Source organism: Rhipicephalus microplus, chromosome 5 (assembly GCF_043290135.1).
Source record: "Rhipicephalus microplus isolate Deutch F79 chromosome 5, USDA_Rmic, whole genome shotgun sequence".
NCBI classification, from domain to species: domain Eukaryota; kingdom Metazoa; phylum Arthropoda; class Arachnida; order Ixodida; family Ixodidae; genus Rhipicephalus; species Rhipicephalus microplus.
This window is the reverse complement of record NC_134704.1, coordinates 116,384,110-116,406,697: the sequence shown is the minus strand read 5'-3', so window position 1 is coordinate 116,406,697 and position 22,588 is coordinate 116,384,110. Positions and strand designations below refer to the sequence as shown.

The 22,588-nt window shown below is 46.3% G+C and overlaps 1 protein-coding gene across 1 annotated transcript in view; it reads right to left on the bottom strand.

Annotated features, from left to right (window-relative positions):
• Positions 1 to 15,191, bottom strand: part of LOC119187229 (tetraspanin-33-like) — a 52,005-nt gene extending 36,814 nt beyond the window's left edge. Inside the window, exons 1-2 of the mRNA XM_075894579.1 lie at positions 15,078 to 15,191; positions 11,340 to 11,661 (exon numbers count right to left, since the gene is read on the bottom strand). Coding sequence (XP_075750694.1) covers positions 11,340 to 11,661; positions 15,078 to 15,191 — 436 coding nt within the window. The remainder of the gene's footprint in view (positions 1 to 11,339; positions 11,662 to 15,077) is intronic.
• Between the last annotated feature and the right edge of the window lie 7,397 nt (positions 15,192 to 22,588).

Below are 22,588 nucleotides of genomic sequence, written 5' to 3'. Positions count from 1 at the left end.
CCAGCGCATCAAGGCGCTGGAATGTCGTCACGACATCAGCGATGGTAGCTGGGTTTTGCACAGCGAGTGCATTAAAGGCAACAGGCCCAATGCCTTTCAATACGTGGCGCGCTTTGTCCGATTCCGGCATGGATTGATTGACACGCCGGCACAGTGCGAGGACATCCTCGATGTACGATGTGTACGATTCACCGGGATGTTGTCGGCGAGTATCAAGTGTCCTCTTCGCGACGGCGGATCGAATGTCCGGGGTGCCAAAAACGTGTCGCAGCTGCTGCTGGAAGGTAGCCCAGTCGGGTAAGTCAATGACGTGGTTAAAATACCATGTCTTTGCGACTCCGGTCAGATAAAATGGGACGTAACGCAGTTTGGCGGCCTCGTTCCACCGATTAGCGACACTTACGCGGTCGTAGTCGTCGAGCCAGTCTTCTACGTCTTCTCCACGACGACCAGCGAAGAGCGGGGGTTCCCGCTGATGTCCGTGTATGTAAATAGGAGGGGCAGCTTGCGTCGGTGCATGGTTGATGACATGAGCGCCGGTAGGCTCGGTCTGGGACATGCTGCCTGACAGTGGGCGCAATCGGCGGCCTGAACGAAGCTCCAGCGGGTAGAGCGGGCTGCGGGAGGTAAGAGGACCGAAAATCCACCTCCACCACGTATGAAGTCTTGGTAGTCTGGGTTGCGACAGCGTTTAATTGAGGAAAGACCTCGCAAAACGAACGGGCAGAGCCAGTACACAGACGATGACGATGATGATGAACCAGAGTGGCAATGAGGACAAAGAGACAAGCGGATGATGGTGATTGCGATCATGCAGGGATGAGGACAATGCAAGTAACAAATGCCCACAATATATATATATATATCTGTATATGTATATATCTATATATATATATGTATATTTATATCAAAATGAGATTTAACAGACAATAATGCCAAGGATTGTATAGGAGAAGTAATTAGAACCACTGTAATGTAAATAAGAAGAAAGAAAAGTGGGAAAAAATACCTTGCCGTGAGAAGGAAACTAACCTACGACCTTAGGATAACGCGTTCGGTACTCTAGCCACTGAGCTGTCACGGCGGCTATCCCTCCAGCCACTTTATTGGGTTTATATGTGAGTTTAAACGTGGGAGTGTCAGTCAGTGCCAACTGTAGCCACAGCGCCGAGTTTGGAACACCCTTTTATGAGCCTGTGTGGTGTCAAGTAGCACGTGAACTTATTACGAGTGGGCAGGTGACCAATAGTCCCTTGTATACGACCTAACGGCGCCAAGTCTGCCAGTACAGGACCCTCGTTAATGAACAAGGGAAAGAAGTGTATAGCTAAGGGCTCGTTTTACCGTGTTCGGACACAATAATAATGAGATCTAACAGACAATGATGCCAAGGAATCTATAGGCGAAGGTACTACAACCAATGTAATGTAAATAAAAAGAAAGAAAAGTGGGTGAAAAAGGTTCGATTCCTGCTCACGGCAAGTTGTATATATATATATATATATTGTAACGCGGAGAAATAAGACAAAGAGACAACGCCTTTGCTGCAGGCCGGCTGTTCTTTTTCTGCTTCCCCCTCGTCGTCCTCCGTCTCTCCCAGGTATGCGCCGAGCACGATCGCCGCTTTGTCATCATTACACTCGGCCACGCTGCAGCTGGTCTACTCCTGTAAGAAAAACACAAACCAATGTCACGTTTGCCGCCGTATGCAGTTCTTCATCCGCGACACATGCACCGCAAAGTTATTCCGTTTTCTCTTGTCTCTGCGCGTATCAGAAGCTGTGGATCGTACTCGCCAAGTGTTATCTCCCAAGCGCTCAGAAATAATGTAAGGGCCGTCGTACTTTGGGTGCAGTTTGTTTGAAGACGATGGCGCACCTCGCTGTAGCCACACCTCATCACCTACACTGTATTTCGGCGCGGGACGGTGGCGTCGGTCGTAGTATCGCTTTTGTGCCTGTTGAGCATGCACAATCCTCCTACGCGCCTCCACACGGATATCGCGACAAAGTCTCTGGCGTGCAGCGGAACGCCCTACTTTAACGGGAGTGTCCAAACCGAACGTAGCATTCAGTTGCGGGAGCTGACCATAGACAATCTCGTAGGGGCAAATTCCTGTGGAGCTGTGTGCCGCCGTGTTCACTGCGTACGCAGCTGCTTGGAGATGATCATCCCAGTCGGCCTCACCTCGTTTGTGATTCTTACAGTACGGTGCGAGTCTAGCCTGGATAGTCTGGTTCGACCTTTCGGTCAGTCCGTTCGCCTGCGGATGGTATGCCGACGCGAAGTGATGGTCCACTCCAGCTTGTTGTAGGTAAGTGCGGAGCTCGCGACTGCGAAAGGTGGTCGACCGGTCGGAGATCAACTTGTTAGGAAGACCGTGTCGCCATTCGAAGCGATCTTTCAGGAATCGGATGACATGGCTAGCAGCAAGCGAAGGCACGGCCGCGACCTCTACGAACTTGGACAAGTAGTCCACAGCGAGTATAATGTAACGATTGCCCGCTGTCGTCATTGGAAGAGGCCCGATGTGATCTATGCCCAACGTGTGGAAAATTGTCTCTGGAGGCTTGATCGGCGTAAGAAGTCCATGTCGAGCTCCAGGACGTCGTTTGTGTTGCTGACAAATCTCGCAACTGGCAACGTATGAACGCACGCTTTTATCCATTTTCGGCCACCAAAAACGTTCTTGTGCCTTGCGTAAGGTGGCTCTGTAGCCAACATGGCCTCCCTCGGGAGTGTCATGGATGGCGCGTAGTACGCTCGATCTTAAGGTGTCAGGAATGACCAGGAGATGACACTCGGTGCTTTTATCGGCCCAGTGACGCCGATACAGCGTTCCATTACGTAAGACAAACTTGGCATTGCGTCCCGCATCGCCAATGGAGTCTATAACGGATGCGAGTCTTCCATCGGCTTGCTGAGCCTTGGTCACGTCCTGTTGAGAAAACAGGATCCAGGTTTCTCGATTTCGTGTGGAGAACTCCTCGATCGGATTTCGCGATAAAGCGTCCGCAAGCTGATTTTGTGCTCCAGCACGGTGACGGATGTCGTACGTATAGTCTTGGAGCCGAACAATCCATCGGGCAAACTTGTGCTTGAGGTGCTGCTTCTGGAACATCCACGCAATCGCGGAGTTGTCTGTTACTACCGTGAAGTGTCGGCCAAACAAGTAGTGGCGGAACTTTTCATCCACACTCCATACTACAGCCAAACACTCCAGTTCATTCGAATGATAATGCCGTTCTGCGTCCGATAGTTTACGACTGGCGTAGCAGATGACGTGCCCACGCCCACTCGAGTCACGTTGAAGTAAAACCGCCCCCAGGCCAATCTGACTCGCATCAGTATGGACTTCTGTCATCCAATCTTCATTAAAGTGGCAGAGCACCGGGCTATGTGTAAGCTGGTGTTTGAGGGTTTGGAAGGCGTTATCCTGCAAAGGACCCCACTGAAATTGGGCGTTTTTCTTCAGTAAGTCCGAGAGTGGAGCAGCAGTTGACGCAAAGCTCGGTACAAACTTGCGCAAGTATGACGCCATTCCTAGGAATACCTGGAGCTGTTTTATAGATGTTGGTGCAGGGTATTTGGCAACGGCGTCTATGCGTTCAGGCAAGGGTCGTACGCCATTATGAGATATCTGATAACCAAGATAAGATATTGTCGTCAACCCAAACTGGCACTTCTCGCGGTTAAGTCGAAAGCCGGTGTTGTATAGCCTCTGCAGAACCGTGTCGAGATTTTGTAGATGTTGTTTTTCTGTTTCCCCGATGACTAGAACGTCATCGAGGTACACGACGCAGGCACGGTCTATCAGTGTGCCTAACACTGTGTTCATGGCACGCTGAAAGGTGCTTGGAGCAGTTCGCAGACCGAACGGCATCCGATTAAACTCGTACAAGCCAGATGGTGTTCGGAAGGCCGTCTTAAACTTATCTTCTTCAGCCACGTTGATCTGCCAATACCCTGCTTTTAAATCTAGCGACGAAAAGAACCTCGCTTTTCGTACGGCGTCAATAGCGTCGTCAATGCGTGGCAGCGGGTACGAGTCTGGTATGGTGTGCTTGTTCAGCTCTCGGTAGTCAACACAGAATCGGAGATTGCCGTCCTTTTTACGGACTAGGACAACAGGTGCTGCCCACGGGCTAGAAGATGGCCTGATTATGCTTGCGGCAAGCATTTCTTGCACCTGCTGGTCAATTAATATCCGCTCTCGTTCGGCATATCTACGTAACGGTATGGACACCGGCGGATGATTGTCGGTAGTAATATGGTGCACTAGCACGCTAGTTCCGGGAAGCTGAGTAGTAGTATCAGCGAAGAGCGATGCGTGCCTCTCGAGTATTGCGGGAAGTGTAAGTGGCGTCGTCAGCTCACCTTGGGATTGCGCCGGAGGCACACTTGGAGCCACAGGATGGAGGTTGACGGTACTTCCTTCCACCGTGAGGCGCACTTCCCCGGAGAGCAGGTAGTCGGCCCCTAAAACCATGTCTGTGGGCAGGTCGTCGAAGACGGGCACCGAGGACAAAAACTTGCTGCCGGCCTCGGTGTTGAGTTGCAGGTTTAGGGCACCGACCGGTAGTACGTCGCCACCGAGACCCCGCAGTGGTGGCTCAGTCCAAGGCTGGAGAGGTTCGGAGGCGTGGCGGCGAAGCAACGCCGTACGTTGAGCTCCGGTATCAACGAGAGCTGTCAGTTCTCCGATGCCGTCGACGCGGACCTTGAGGGTTGGAAGTGGGCGTGATTGATATTGCATCGCTTGAGGTTGGCTTTGTGGGCAGCTTTTATACCCATGCCCGATGCGGCCACACGTATAGCATCCGCGTCTCGGTGAAGCTGGCTCCTTTGGGCCAACTGCAGCCGCCCGGCGATGAGACGTGTCCTGCAACTCCATTGCCTGGCGTACGAAAGTGGAGATGTGGACTGGGTGGTTGTAGGCGGACAAGACGGCTGCGTGCGTCGAGTCATGGATCCCGTCGATGATGTACTGCCTGGCTGCGGAGGAGGTCCACTGTATATCGCAAGCTTGTAAAAGGTCCAGCTTGTCGTAGATGTAAGTCGCGACGTCCTCGGTTGCACCTTGCCGGCGTGACCGCATGGTCATGAAACGGTCGTCGTAAGCGCTCGGAAGCGGCGCAAACGCGGATATCAGGGCCGCGCTCCATGTTTGCCATGTAGCGTATGTACTGCCTTGGAAACGATGCCACGCTTGGGCAGATCCTCGCAAACGTCCTTCAGCGACCGACTTCTTAATCGTGTCGCTCCACGAGTATTTAAGGGCAACCGAGTTTATCACGCTTACCCAGTTGGTAGGGTCATCCTTGAATCCATGAAAATATGGAATTTCGTTCTCGTTGAACGATCCAAAAGAGGCGCAGCCAAACCCGGATGTCTTGAGCTCTTGGGCGAACAGAGAGAAGCCTCGAGAAATGGCCTCGCTGCAGTCATGATGCGGTGCCGCCGTGGAGGCTTGGACGCCGTCCGTGATCGGTGGGGAGTTCGAGAGCACTCGTCCACTTCGAAGTGTAGTGGACGCAGGGATATCGGGGTCAGTAGTTCGCGACTGCGCCATTGTAACGCGGAGAAATAAGACAAAGAGACAACGCCTTTGCTGCAGGCCGGCTGTTCTTTTTCTGCTTCCCCCTCGTCGTCCTCCGTCTCTCCCAGGTATGCGCCGAGCACGATCGCCGCTTTGTCATCATTACAATATATATATATATATATATATATATATATACATATAGATATATACATATATTTCTTCGAACGAAATAACAGACCGCGACGAATCGACGTCTTGCTCACCCTCAGACCAGGAAACAAAAGTCGTCTTCTTTGTCTACTTCCAAGTGATTTCACGCAACAATTATGACTCATACCCATTATTTTATACGTGAGATTACTCCCTCTCCTTGAAAAGCATCGTCTCGATGCTGGTGATGAGCGTTGAAAAAAAATGAAAAAAAGGAGCTACTTTGGAATCTAACAACTGCATCGTAGGGCAAAAAAATGGGCTGGTGTCATAGAAGTACTCAATAAAGAAAGGAATAAGGACAAAAGACAATCAAAAAGAAACAAAAGTGAAAAAAAAGTCATTGCTTGGTAAGTCAGTCCACGTTCGATTGCTGAGGCGAGAAATATGGCTTGAGCCTTGACACATGCACCACAAAACTTGGTGGAAACCGACGGGAACGTCTTGAGGTGCCCTCAGGGAGAACTTCGTAAGTAACGTCACTGAGTCGGCGTAGAACTTTGTACGGGCCGAAGTAGCGCTGCAGCAACTTTTAAGAGTGGCCACGCTGTCGAATGGGGGTCCACACCCAAACTTCATCGCCTTGTTGGAAGGTAACCTCTCGTTGTGTAAGGTTGTAGGGGCGTTTGTCGGCAGTTTCGCGACCCTGAATACGGTGTAGGGCCAGTTACGAGCCTCCTCGGCGCGTTGAGCGAACAATGCAGCGTCCGCGTTAAACATGCCCAGGTTGTTGGGAAGGAGCATTGCGTCGAGCATTGTAGGAGCCTCTCGACCATGAACTAAGCAAAATAGGGTGAAATCTGTACTCTCTTGGACTGCTGCCGTCTAAGCGAAAGTTACGTAAGGAGGTATATCATCCCAGTTCTTGTGATCAATGGCCACATACATACATTGACAACATATCTGCAATGGTCTTGTTGAACCGTTCAGTCAGTCCGTTTGTTTGGGGGTGATAACCCGTGGTTTTCCGACGTTCTATATCACTTCGTCTCAGCACTTTAAGCATCTCTGCGATGAAAGCTGTACCACATTCAGTAATTATCACAGCTGGCGCTCCATGACGAAGTACGATGCTGGTGACAAAAAACTGGGCGATTTCTGCTATGGCAGCTCTGGGCAGGGCTTTTGTTTTGCTGTAACGCGGTAAATAATCGTTGGCAACTACAATCCACCGGTTTGCAGACGAAGACGTGGGAAAATATCTGAGCAAGTCAACGCCAATTTGATAGAATGGTGTTTTTGGCGCGGCGATATGCTGTAGTAGTCCTGCTGGTCCGACAGGTGGAGCCTTACGGCGTTGGCAGTCACGGCATGTGCGGACGTACTGCTTCAGTGTCTTCGCGAGGCGTGGCCAGTAGTATGAGCGGCGAATTCTTTCCAATGTGCTCGTGTAGCCAAGGTGTCCGGTTGATGGTTCTTCGTGACAAGCATGTAAAACATCGTCCCGAAGCGAGGTCTGCGCAACCAGTAGGTAAGTAGCCTGGGTATGGTCGAAATTTTCCTTATAGAGGACTCCATCCCTAATGCAGAACGAGGCCAGCGAACAAGCAATGTTTCGAGGAAGGCAGCGTTTCGGCCTTCGATGTAGTCAATCAGCGGGCTTAGCTCCATGTCGTCGCGTTGTTGTTGAGTCAAGTCGGTTTCTGATACAGAGCAAAGGAATGTATCATCCTCTTAAACGTCCACGTTCATACTTCCACACCAGTCTGGTTGAGTCCGGACTTGTGAATGACTGTAACGTCAAAATCTCGAAGGCTCCACCGCGCTAGACGAGCGGAAGAAACTTTGAGGTTGGCGAGCCAGCATAAAGAATGGTGGTCGCTAACTACCCTGAATGGTCGATTATAAAAATAAGGGTGAAACTTTGCTATAGCCCAAACAACGGCTAAGCATTCTTTCTCTGTTGCAGAGTAGTTTTTTTTCTGCGGATGATAGTGTTCGACTTGCATAGGCAATCACGCGCTCTACGCCATTTTGCCATTTGTACAGCTCCAAGTCCGACGTTGGTGGCATCCGTGTGTAGCTCTGTGGCAGCGTTGTCGTCAAAGTGACCGAGTGCAGGTGGTGCTTGAAGATGGTTTCGTAGCGTGTCAAAGGCGTGATGCTTATTATGACCCCAGACAAATGGTACGCCGTCTTTTGTAAGTTAATTTAGCGGTTCAGCGATTTTAGAAAAGTCTTTGACGAAGCGTCTGTAATATTCGCACAGTCCCAGAAATCGGCGGAGATCGCGCTTGTTCGTTGGGACAGGAAATACGGCAACAGCTTTCGTTTTTTCAGGGTCTGGGTGTATACCGGCGTGACCAAGAAACTGCAGTTCTTCAAAACCAAAGTGGCTTTCCTCAGGTTTGGAAGAAAGTCCAGCAGTTCGAATCGCCTGAATAACTGCCTGTAAGCGCTGGACGTGCTGCTCAAACGTGTCCAAGAAAACGACAACATCGTCAAGGTACACAAGACACGATTGCCATTTTAGCCCAGAAAGAACCATGCCCATCATTCTTTGAAAAGCAGCTGGCACCGAGCATAATCCGAAGGAAATGACCTTGAACTCGTAGAGTCCGTCAGGAGTAACGAAGGCGGTCTTTTCGCGGTCGCGCTCATCAACAGAAAATTGCCCATAGCCACTGCGTAGATCCATGGAAGAAAAGTAAGGAGCGTTGCGAATGCGGTCCAGCGAGTCATCTATTCGTGGTAAAGGATACACGTCTTTCTTCGTGATCTCTTTCGGTAGTCAACGCAAAATCACCGGGTACCATCTTTTTTTTCTGTAGTAACCCAACAGGGGACGCCAAGGAACTGGTCGATGGCTGCATGATATCATTCTTGAGCATCTGCTGAACCTATGAACCTGTTGGCATATAACGTCTTGTTCTTTTTGCGAGACTCTGTAGGCGTGCTGTAGATTGGGTCTCTCAGTAGGCTCGGTAATGATACGAAGCTTGGCAAGCGGTGTTTGGTTCACTTTCGAAGTCGTAGTGAAGCAGTCCCGAAATGAGTCGAGTAGCTTGAAAAGACTTTCCCGTCGTGCGGATGGTAGACTCTGGTTTTCATTGAGAGTGCTTGCGAATGTCATTGCGGAATCATCGCACGTCGAAAGAGCAGATAATATTGAGGAACCGGGGACGTCGGCAATATCCTCAATGTATGTGATCACAGCGTGTTTGTTAAGATGGCGATACTTCCCGCTGAAATTCGTGATTAATAGGCAAGCCTGCTTCCTCCTGGGCTAAACAATAACTCGGGCAACACAGATTTGTTGTGGAAAAAGTAGAGGCAGATTTCTTTCTGCAATTACACCATCGGGAACGTCTTGGTCACATTCAACGTTGATGAGGCTGCTGCAGGGCGGCATAGTAACAGATTCGGAGGATATACGTAGGGCAGCCTTCGATAAGGAAGTGTTCTTAGGTTCAGGATGAGATGGGTCCTCGAACGACACCTGCAAGTCTCGCAGGTCAATAATTGCGCCATGTTCGCGAAGAAAGTCATGTCCCAGAAAGAGTGGACGGGAGCACACGGGTAATACGAGGAAAGACCCTGTGAACGTCGAAGTATGGACTCGAACACAATCTGTGCACATTCAAGTCGGCGTGACGAGGTGGCCCCCTGCCGTGCGCAACGGGGGTCCTTGCCAAGGGGTAGTTACCTTCCTCAGTTGGGATGCCAGGGCGCTGCTCATAATCGAATAATCGGCGCTGGTGTCGACGAAGTCACTGACGACGTCATTATCGACGTGTACTGTGATGTCGGCGGAAACAGTGTTATGACTTTCGGAAATGACTTGAAAGTCAGAAGGATCTTCGTCGGGTGTTTGCGTCGAGGGAGGTTTTTTGACAGTTCGTTGGGACGTGGCTTCACCCCCAAGAGCCGCCGTTTCTAGTTTAATCTGTGGGGACTCAGTGACTAGCCTCTGAAAGGAGCATAAGATGACGAGGGAACGCTAGGTGACGTGGGGCGGCGAGATGATGGCGATTGTGATTTGGGGCGTTGACCAAGGCGAGGAGCTTGCTGGCCCGTAAGTCACACTTCGAGGTCGCGGGACGCTCACCGTTACGCTGGCACTGAGCATCAGGGTGAAAGCCACGGAGACCAAGTTGGCGGTACTGGCAATGGCGGTAGACGTGACTCGCTTCACCACAGTTGTAGCAGGATGAACGGTTATCTGACGTACGCCACACGCTGGCCTTTGCGGCGTTCTGTCGTGATCCAGACGGATGATAAATTGGTGTACTCGGAAACCTTGAGGCGGGAGGCGGAGTCCCTGGAATCGATGGCTAGCTTGATCCATTGTCCGCGTGGTGGGATCAAGAGCATGTGGTGCAGGAGATTGCAGAGCCGCCGCATAAGTCAGCACAGGGGCCTCAGGCCTTGTTGGCGCGAGTGGAGTGATCACCTGTCGGATCTCATTTCAGATTAAGTCTGCGAGAGCACTTACGGGTGGTTGGGGTCCCGCTGCTTAGAGTTGGCGCAGCTCGTCCCGCACGACGCTTCTTATGAACTCCGCGAGGGCATGCCTCTCGCTGTCAGCCCCGATAGAGCATGCAGCAGGGGTCACGTCGTGGTGTTTATAGTGTGACGACCGATGCTGGAGACTATACTCTATTGTGGTTGCCTCATTTGTGAACTCAGCCACAGTCGTCGGTGGATTGCGCAGGAGTCCAACGAAGAGCTGCTCTTTTACCCCTTGCTCTAAATGCCGCACCTTCTTTTCCTCGGACATTGCAGAGTCGGCACGCTTGAAGAGTCGAAGCATGTCCTCGACAAACATCGAAACGCTCTCGTTAGGTCGGTGGTTCCGAGACGAGATGGCCTGCTCCGCTCTTTCTTTCCTTTCAGTGCTGCGGTACACATAATGAAATTGTCGGCTGAACTCTTGCCACGTCGCAAAGGAACCCTCGTGATTATCATACCATGTTTTGGCCGAGTCTCCTAACGCACAGTAAACTCTCCGCAGCTTGCGAGCTTCATCCCATTCTTTGATGTTGGCAACTTGATCGAAGTGGTCAAGCCAGTCATAAACATCATAATGAATGTTTCGAAGAAATGAGCGTGATGTTTGCGGCGCTCAAAAACACGCGGTTGAAAAGAATAGACGTCATTGGTTTGACTCGCCTAGCTGGTAGTAGACGTTGCCATCTCATCCTAACAATATTCGGGAGATAGTCCTCGCAGGCGGCGACTGCTTCTTGCCGTGGTAGCTGTAGCTGTCTCCAAGTAGCTCGGTGTGTCGGCTGAAGATCTGCAGCCAAGGCGCATTTACCCCGCACCTCCACCAGTGCCACAAATGAAATAACAGAGAACGACGAATCGACGTCTTGCTCGCGCCCAGACCAGGAAGCAAAAGTACTCTTCTTTCTCTATTTCCAAGCGATTTTACGCTACAGTTGTGGCTCATATCCATTACCTGTGACTATATATATATATATATATATATATATATATATATATATATATATATATATATATATATATGATTGCGAAATGTTCCTGACGTTTTTGTTTTAGAACGCTGTTTCATTATGCTCCATTTTGAGCGTGAGTGTCTTGGTGCTTATTTCTAGTGAGTTCTAAAGGTCGCCTTTCTTACCCGGCACAAAGTAAACCAGAACGCCGAGGACAAAGTTGACGACAATAAGGATGGTAAGTGCAAAGGAGTACACTCTGAGCAGGAAGGTGTTCTCCCGCAGTGCCCCGACGCAGCCGCACGAGCTGATGGTGAACAGCGCAAGCCCGAATAGGAAGAGCAGCACCTCCATATGTGTTAGCAGCATTCCCGAGATATCCAGGCGTTCCAGTACGTGCTCCTCTTCCTTGTCCCACGAATCCATGAACATCCTCAATGCAGCCCAGATGAGGGATATGCCCACAAACCACAGGAGAAGGTTGAGAAGCAGCAGCGGGCATCGAACCTGTAAGTGCGACAGCGAGAACAGCTTTGCACTGACTAGCGTGCTCCCTCTTACAAGTTGGTTTTTGAAATGCCTCCAAAATTATCTGAAATTTCAGCAGGCAAATGGTGGCTTCATTCCTTCAAGATGATCTTTCCGGGCGGCACTGGCTGACATGTGAAGTTGAGCGATGTCATAAGCCATCTTGCCACTGCCACTATAGTCTACAGCAGTAGACTTGAGGCAATGGAAAGATGCAGCAGCCACTGCGAGCAGTTTGCCGCAGTATTTTAAACTGAACTGATTGTTTTTTAGATTACAGAGCAAGTGTCCGCTAGCAATATAAACCGACTAACAAAATTTAACCATTTTTTAGAATACAGAGCAAGTTTCCGCTAGCAATTTAAACCGACCAACAAAATCTAACCTATTTCAGCGGCTCTTACATGATACGCGTATCAGCATTATCATGTTTGCACCAGTCGTCTATTTCGTTATTTACTGACGTCACATAACACTAAATTTGGTATGTGTAGCTATCAAAACTACTGCGAGCACATTATGAAGGGCTCAGTACACTCCGATGTAGCGTTGAAGCGCGAGCACGTTGGCAACAGCAGCGCTACCTTAGCAAAACGTGAGCACTCTATAGTTTGACGCCAGGCACAACCAGCGTCCGTCGGCGCGGCCCGACGGCAACTGGCGCGAAATGCGACATGCTGCATTTTGCGCCAATGCGTCAACCAGACAACACTGCGTCTTTCTATTTGTGTTACCGAGGGACGCCGGATGCACTGAAATGCGCATGCGTCAAAGAAACAGAACTCGGCGCGCGCCTGCGAGTATATGGCAGGACCGGCGCTGGCGTGCACCAACGCTGGCTTGACGCGACGAAATGAACACCAGCGAGCACCCGCACCGCGTCACGTCGAAATATATTGGCGCCTTGACTGTAGCATGCCATCATGTTCTCACATGACACGCATCTCATGACTATCACGTTTGCACCAGTCACATACCTTCGTCATCAATTGGGTCACATAATACCAAATTTGGCATACGTTAAGCTAACGACACAGCCGCGAGTGCATCATAAGTGTGGCATGTAGTTATGTTCCTCCATGACACGCATCTCGTGATTATCATGTTTGGATGTGTCATTTACCATTGTCGTCCGTTCACGCTGCGTAATACCACAATTGGTACATGTCATCATCATCATCAGCCTGACTACGTCCACTGCAGGACAAAGGCCTCTCCCATGTTCCGCCAGTTAACCCGGTCCTGTGCTTGCTGCTGCCAATTTATACCCGCAAACTTCTTAATCTCATCTGCCCACCTAACCTTCTGTCTCCCCCTAACCCGCTTCCCTTCTCTGGGAATCCAGTCAGTTACCCTTAATGACCAGCGGTTATCCTGTCTACGCGATACATGCCCTGCCCATGTCCATTTCTTCTTCTTGATTTCAGCTATGATATCCTTGACCCCCGTTTGTTCCCTAATCCACTCTGCTCTCTTCTTGTCTCTTAAGGTTACACCTACCATTTTTCTTTCCATTGCTCGCTGCGTCGTCCTCAATTTAAGCTGAACCCTCTTTGTAAGTCTCCAGGTTTCTGCTCCGTAGCTAAGTACCGGCAAGATACAGCTGTTATATACCTTCCTCTTGAGGGATAGTGGCAAACTACCTGTCATAATTTGAGAGTGCTTGCCAAATGTGCTCCACCCCATTCTTATTCTTCTAGTTATTTCAGTCTCGTGGTTCGGCTCTGCGGTTATTACCTGCCCTAAGTAGACATAGAATTGGTACATATGAAGCTAACTTATTGGCCGTGAGCACATCATGAGCGTAGAATGTAGCCATGTTCTTACATGACACGCATCTCATGTTTATCATGTTTGCACCAGTATCATACCTTCGTCATTCATTCACATGCCGTAATACCAGATTTGGTATAACTGAAGCTAGCGAAACGGCCGCCAGCGAGTCATGAGCGTGGCAAGTAGTCATGTTGTTACATGACATGCGTCTCATGATTATCAAGTTTGCACCAGTCACCTACCTTCTTCATCCATTCACGTACTGTATTACCGAAATTTGGCATATTTGACGCTAGCGAAACGGCCGTGAGCGCATCATGAGTGTGGCATGTAGTCATGTTTTTACATGACATGCATGTCATGATTTTCATGTTAAGATCTGTTGCTTGTGTTCGCCATGCAATCATGCTTTACCATACTAGTTTTCCAGCATTCCATGTGAACGAAACCACCGCAAGAGCAGCAGGACCATGAAATGTTAATCATCACATTCATGACATACATATCAAGATTTTCTTGTTAAAACTAGTCAACTATGTTCTTCATACAGTCATCGCATGTCATACCAAGTTTGGTATTGATACCATTATCGAAACGGCCTGGAAAGCTAAAAGTTTTAGGCGGCCAGATAGATACATATATAGATAGATAGATAGATAGATAGATAGATAGATAGATAGATATATAGATAGATAGATAGATAGATAGATAGATAGATAGATAGATAGATGGATAGATGGATAGATGGATAGATAGATAGATAGATATATAGATAGATAGATAGATAGATAGATAGATAGATAGATAGATAGATAGATAGATAGATAGATAGATAGATAGATAGATAGATAGATAGACAGACAGACTAAAAGTGCCCACAGTTCACTCGAAGTACTTTGTGTTTAAAACAATTTTTCGTAATAGTTTTCAAAAAAACTTTGGGCGTCTGTCATAAAGATCTTAAAATTCATATTACTAGTGAAATATTTAGTTTTACGTGTGAAAGGCACGCTATAATGCACGTCATTTGGCGCACTTCAAAATTATTAGAGCCGCTGTAAGTTTGTCTCTTCCTGAAATAGTAAGCTGAAATACCAGCGCAGGCTTCTCTCTGCGTCATATTCCCATCCATGTGCTCATACCCCAGCTGGTCAAGAAACTCATGCTCCCGTGCTTACAAAAACTATGCCATTCCTGCTTATTCATCATTCTGGTACTGACTTACGACTCATTCCGAATGGGAGGGTGGTAAAACACGGACACCAGCAATAAATCATGAAACCTACAAACTCTGACTGTTCAGTGCCTTGTATTCTTCGTAATTCTCAAAAGAAATATTTTACGGGCGTTATTGTAGAAGGTACCCAATATCAATGCCGAATGTGTGTGAAAATATTTGTAAGGAATTCTCTGAATTTCTATGCTATTGATTCCGTCTCTGCCAATAAAGCAGACGTTCTGTTACTTCCCAATACGCACACACTGCTTTGCAAAAAGGTGCTCTGCTGAATAAGCAGCTTGATGGGTCGCTCATTAACCAATGTTAATATTTCAACGTCTGCAACTCCTTGTACGTAAGCTTGCAATATGAGCAGGTTGTGTACTTCAAATGAACTCACCGCTGGATTGACGTCAAGCAGGACCGTCTCCTCCTTCTCTAGGCTGCACACCGACACTGGCTGTCTCAGCGAGCTGGTGCATTCACTTAATCGACCTCTGGATTGTTCAGACATGAGGCTGAGAACGTCGGTGAATGTCCGCTTTGCAGCACAAAAAGCGCTTGCACGTAACAAGAGTTTTATTTTACACCAGCCAATGATCGCCTTCTTCTGAATGTTCACGTTCGTTTGTGGCTAATACCCTCTGTGAGAGATAGGCAAAGAATTTGGGGGTCTTAATAAATCTTATGGAGTTGTTGTTATTCTTGTACCAATGATCGCCTTCTTCTGCATGTTCACGTTCTTTTGTGACTAATACCCACTGTGGGAGATGGGCGAAGAATTGGGGGGGGGGGTCTTAATAAATCTTATGGAGTGTTGTTCTTCTTGTTGTTGTTTTTGTCCCAACACATGGTTTGTACCCAATGAAGGGGATTGGCCAATTATAAGGGGAATTCTCCTAATTTTCCCTGGATTGTTTAATTCCAAGGAACAATTGTGTAGAGGCCTTCCCAGATTGAAGAGCTTGTCTTTTTCTATAATGCGCAAAACTTGATGGAGACAAGGGCCCATTATCAATACTTGTTCCTTTCCACTATTCACTTTACGGATGTTTTAGTTTCTCAAGAAGAACATCGAACAATGTACTATATTTTAATTAAATCTTTCCTTCATTCGTAATGAATTAGAAATAAATGTTTTTATGCGGTCATTTGCGCAATTACCTCCGTTTGATATTTTTTATTTAGGAATATTACAATCTCGTCAGTGATGCTTGCAGCAGTTGGTCCAAATGGCGTGAAAACATTAGAGCACTCAGTCGCACTATTTCACCTTCTGGCTAAATGTTCTTGAAAAAAGGAAGAAATTTAACGACAAATCGCTTTTGTAAATACAAATTATGAAAGTAAAATAAGTATGATAAACTCACGAAATGGAAAATTGATGACAAGTTTACACCAGCCTCCCCCAAAATTTTGAATTACAGGTGAGAAAGAAAGAGTTAAACACATATACATGACTAAGTTTCCTCATACATCTACTGCCAAAATGATTCGTAATGCAATGCAATTATCAGTGCTTTGATTGTAAGCGAAACCCAGATTTCCTAATTATTTTTATTAGAGGGAACTCTGTGGCAGTCGTTGCTGAGCCATATTGGCAATAATTGGTTTCTGAATAAAGAATAATGGACAGCGCGTGGGTTTCCGTGGGATTCATACTTGAATAATAGAACATGGGTATTTTTCAATACTTGCCATAGATGGTTAAATAGACAGCTGATGGACGGCAGCCATCCTAAGTCCCATTCCAATTTTCTCGTAGAAGGCAAATAGACAGCTCCGAAAAGACCGCATCGTAGACAAATGCGATGCAGGCTACTTTGCTGTCTAAACAAAATGGCGACTCAACAATTCACTCAGATATGTCGGATCTCGCCGGAATGGTCATCTGCACAAAAGTATACACTTCGCCACATACTCAATGTGAGTAACGTTTATTTTTTTTAAATTTGAACACGAAATAAGCCACAAAATACAATCTTTGCATTTGCTTATTTTAGCCTTCTTTTCACGACGCGAGGTGGTGCCTCGCAGCGTGGAATCCAGCTTTCCTCAGAGAGGAAAACCAGGCAATGGTAGAGCGTATATCAAATGACATTCAGGAGTTAGCAGGAGAGTGCGAGATAAAAAGGAAAGTGACCGTGTGAGGCTCGTTTTTGACAGGCTTCACATCAATAATGACGTTTATGTATGGGACCCCAATACCAATCAAGCCGCACCCATCACTAATCACGCTGCGCTATCTCAATCCTCTTCCGCTACGGTATGACTGCAGCCCAACCCTACCCCCGTTCAACAATTAACCATTCCTTATCATCGCACCAAAGAAGTTCTGGTGGTGTTCGTTTTTTGTACACGAACATTAGAAGCGTTCAGTCCAAAAGCATTCCGTTGTCATCCCTCGTTGATTCTTGCACACCAACCATTGTCGCACTAACTGAAACGTGGCTAAACGATGACATTCCTGACAGCAGTATTTTTCTCACGTGGGCAGATTACAAACTTTTTCGTTGTGATAGGAAACATGGAAGGGGAGGTGGCGTACTTCTGGCGATAAAAAATGATGTGCTTGCAGTACCTGTTCCGGTTACCTCGTTTTTGGAATGTGTATGGGTATCCCTGAAGTGTGGCGGCCACGTCATACTTATTGGTGTTTTTTACCGCCCCCCAGATGCAAATACTGACTTTTCTAATGAATTTACCCGTGTCTTGACGCTACTGTGTTCTCGTTTTCCTAATTCTCTCTTAATAATTTTTGGCGATTTTAATTTTCCGAGCATTTGCTGGTCAACTCTATCCGTTAGGGATGGTCAAAGTGAAGCTCATAATTTCGTCCAGTCTTCTCTCGACTTTTCCCTGGCTCAGCTAATTACTCATCCCACGCGGTGTTCCGCCACATCAGCTAATATTCTAGACCTAGTATTTACCAACAACCCTGATATTTTTTCTGAAATTACTCATCTTGACGGGCTTTCTGATCACGACGTTCTTACTGGAAGCGTCCGGATTTCCCCTAATAAGCGCATAACTACCAATAAGCAAATAAGGTGCTATAATAGAGCTGATTACGATAGCATTAATAATGAACTCCTGTCTTTCTCAAATAACTTTTTAGGAGGGTATTTATCCCGATCCGTTGAAGATAATTGGCTCATGTTTAAAAATGCACTTACCAACTTAATCAGCGGGTTCATTCCCCTTATCACCATCAAAACTGTAAACACCGCACCATGGTATAACCAACAGCTTCGACGTCTCAATAACAAAAAGAAAAGACTTTACCGCCACGCCAATAAAATAGACCCCCTTTCTGTTTCCTGGTTACGCTACAAAACATGTGATAAGGAATATCAGTCACTGCTCACATCAACTCGACGTCATTTCTTCAAACATGACTTAACATCTATGCTATTAAATAACCCTCGGAAATTTTGGCGTGTCATCAATCCTGTTGATCATCCTGATATAGTCCTTACCACCAGTAATAACAGCATCATTCCCACGTCTCAGTGCGCACAAGTTTTAAACGACGCATTCATTTCGGTATTCACGTGTGAAGACATCCCGTCATGCCCGAAAGTTAACCTAATTCCTGATATCAGCATGCCAGAAATAATAGTCAGTGAAGCGGGTATATTCTCCTTACTAAATAAACTCAAAATTTCTACTGCTTCTGATCATGTCGGCTTTAATAATAAGATACTAAAGAATATATCAGCTAGCATTTGTCCCATACTGGCCGCCCTTTTTTCACAATCGTTATCATTAGGCTGCATCCCACATGACTGGCGAATCGCTAAAGTAATTCCCATCTTCAAGTCTGGTGAACGCTCATCGCCATTAAACTATCGTCCCATCTCATTAACCAGTACCATTTGTAAAATTCTTGAACATATAATCCACACCCATTAACTACCTGGAAGATCATAACATTATACATAAATATCAGCATGGCTTTCGCCGAGGATACTCATGTGACACGCAGCTCGCCGGCTTCATTCATGACATTCATTCAGCTCTCGACGGTGGATCCCAGGTTGATGCTATTTTTCTCGACTTTTCTAAAGCTTTTGACCGTGTCCCTCATCACCGGCTTCTAACCAAACTGTCTAGGCTTAACATTCACCCTAACATTTTGGCATGGGTAAAAGATTTCGTTTCTTCTAGAACACAGTTCACGTCCGCTAACAATTGTAACTCTTCCTTCAGACCAGTAACTTCTGGAGTCCCACAGGGTAGCGTACTTGGTCCACTACTGTTTCTAATCTACATTAATGACTTGCCATCCTGTGTCTCATCCCGAATTAGAATTTTTGCTGACGACTGTGTGGTTTACCGAATAATTTCCTCTGACAATGACCGGAAGGCTTTGCAAACTGATCTAAATGCTATTAATGCATGGTGCTCATCTTGGCTAATGACCCTAAACTGCTCTAAAACGAAGTTTATGTCTTTCAGTAAACACGTAACCCGGATTCCTACCTCCTACATGTTGAATAATACTACTGTTGACCTCGTCTCCACTTATAAATATCTTGGAATTCATTTGCAACCTGATTTGACATGGCACTACCATATAAAACTCACCCTGGCGGCTGCTAACCGGTCTTTCGGATTTCTCAAGCGTAACCTTAAACAGGCTCCTCCTAACATACGCAAACTTGCATTTACTACACTAATACGTCCAAAATTAGAATATGCATCAGCCATTTGGGATCCCGAACATGCTTACATCATAACCGACATTAAATCACTGCAAAATCGTGCCGCTCGCTTCATATTTTCAGATTATTCACGTCATTCCAGCGTCACAGCACTAAAACGCCGAGCAGAGCTACCCGAACTATTCCATCGTCGCAAACTTGCACGCCTATCACTTTTCCATAAACTTTATCACCACGTGTCACTTCACAGCGATTTCTTCGAGCCACCTGCCGTTATTTTTCCTCGCCGCGATCACCCCTACAAAGTTAAACGCTTAAACTGTAAGTCATCTGCTTTTTCCAAGTCATTCATTCCGCGTACCATAATCGATTAGAATAAACTACCATCACACATTTCCTTAGAAAAAAACGCCACTAAATTTCAAGAACTAATTCAAAATACTGATATCATCTAAACTTTTGCTTTTTTACTTGTTTTTCCCTCTTTTCTATAACGTACAGAGCACACGTGTAGTATTCTTACCTTGTTTCAGCTTATTTGAGGTGTGATGAGCGAGTGTATATTTTTTATTCGTTTTTGAGTGTACGTTTTTTTTTCAAGTGTATTGATTATTTTTTCTTGCATTTTCATAGGTTGTTCACTAGGTACTCATCTGTATTCTAATGATTTGTTGCCTATTCTTTTCTCTATTTTTTGCTGTCTTTACCAATTACTAGTTATAACATATATCTCAACCTTAGTCTGTATTTAATTTGAATTTTTTTTACTTTTTTCTCGTTCTTGACGTTTATTGTTTATTTTGCTCATGTAACCCCCCTATGTAATACCCTCTCACGAGGGCCTTTAGGGGTACTATGAATAAATAAATAAATAAATAAATAATTATACTAGGTGATATGAATGCGCACATAGAAGATATAGATGGGTATACTAACCCAACAGGCAAATTGATCATGGCTATGTGTGAAAGGCATGATTTGTTCATTTTCGACAGTACCGGGAAGTGTGAAGGGCAAATAACGCGGGAAGTAGGAATGCTGCAGTCGACGATAGATTACGTACTGATGTCACATAGGATGTATGATATGCTCAGGGGAATGTACATAGGTGAAGGTGCTCCAGAAGTCTGGGTAGTAATCTCAAACGTATCAAACTAAGTTTTAAAAGAGCAGTCAAAGTGGGAAGGAGATAAGATGAGCAACTACAGGAAAATGGTTATTCATAAAGGCAAATAGGTATAGCTACTAAACAAATTGAGAAAGTAATCACTGACGATAATAAATCAGTGGGGACATACATGAATCTAATTAGACTGGTTGAGCTGGAGCTTGAAAACACACGTGACTAGTCACCCCGGAAAAGAAGACACAAACCCAAAAGTTGGTGGGATGAGGAAGTTAAGAGAGCCATAGCAAAACGTCAGGAAGCTTCTAGGGAACACAGACATGCTAAGCAGTGGGGTGAACGGATATATGATCTTCAAAGAAAACGGGAAATCTTTCGAAGCTTTAAAATGGATGCATCCCTTAGAATCAATGAAAAGATTAGAAGAAAGGGAGCTCAGTGGCTCGCAGAAGTACACAAAAAAGATAGAAAGGCAGCTGCGAAGTTTTGAAACCATCCAAACTTCCTAAGAAATGAGACGAGCCTAGAGCAGAGGTTTATAAATACAGCTTAAGATGCTAGGCTAGAAGGGGACGAAGCTATTGAATATATGTGGTGCCTAAAGCACTTCTTTGTTTGAAAAATTTCAAACAGAGAAGTGCATTAGGCACCACAATAGACAAGGATAAATAGAGTGACGCAATGGCTCCATTTTCACAATGAGAGTGGGAAAGGACTGAGAAGAGGGTTCCTAGTAGTACATCAACAGGCCCGGATGGCATTCCAATTATGCTGATAAAGACATTAGGTCCGAAGTCTAAGCAGGCTTTGAGAGAGGCAGTGAGAAAAAATGGTGAAGTGGTGAAGCTCCCGATGCATGGAAACTTAGCAAGATGAGCATGATATATAAAGAAAAGGGGGACAAAGCTGACATAAACAACTGCCGTCCTATAACAGTGACATCACTGGTCTACAAGCTGGCAATGCAGATTATAAAGGAAAGGCTGCAGGCATGGATAGAGGATGAGGGGTGCTGGGGGAACTGAAGATCAGGTTTCGGAAACACAGGAGGTTGAAAGACAATCTGTCCTCACTGACGCAGTGAATCGAAATAGCAGAAAAGGAACACAGGCTCCCGTGGCTTGCATTTTTGGATAACAAGGAAGCGTACAATAGCGTGCTTCAAGAGGAACTGTGGGGAATACTGGACACACTAGGGGTGGAAGTTGTAGCCACTAATCTTATAAAAAATATCTACAAAGGTAACAAGGTAACTATAAAGTGGGAAAAACAGGTATTGAAGCCAGCAGAGGTAAAACGGGGGCATAGGCAGGGGTGTCTCCTGTCACCCTTGTTATTGATGATGTACCTACAAGGATTAGAGGCCAAATTAGAGAGAAGTGGACTGGGCTTTAACCTCTCTTTTGTCAAGCAAGGAAAACTCATTGAACAGGCACTACTAGTATTGATGTACGAAGATGATATAGTGCTAACGGCCGACAACAAGAAAGATTTGCAGAGATTGGTGGACATCTGCGGTAATGAGAGAGGAAGGTTAGATTTCAGATTCAGTAAGGAAAAATCAGCTGTCATGACATTTAGTTACAATGAATGTAGTGAGCTTAGAATACAGAAGGTCACGCTAGAGATTACAGGTAAATACAAATATCTGTGCGTATGGATAAGCAATGAGGCCGAGTACCTAAGGGAACACGAAATATACGTGACGACTAAAGGTAAGAGGTATGCAGCGGTAATGAAAAACAGGGCACTGTGGAATTACAATGGTATGATGTTGTGAGACGAATATGGAATGGGGTCATGGTTCCTTCTCGCACGTTCGGCAATGTGGTCTTGCGCATGACATCAGAAGTTCAAGCAAGATTAGAAATTAAACAACGTGGAATAGGTAGGCTTGCCTTAGGAGCTCACGAGAATACACCGAATCAGGAAGTACGAGGTGATATGGGATGGACATCATTTGAGGGCATGGAAGCTAACAACAAGATAAAATTTGAGAAGCAATAGAGAGAAATGGGGGAGGAGCGTTCGGCTAGGAGGGTATTCAGCTACTTATACATGAAAAACGTCGATACAAAATGGAGAAAGCGAACCAGAAAACTGACTGGTAAATACTTA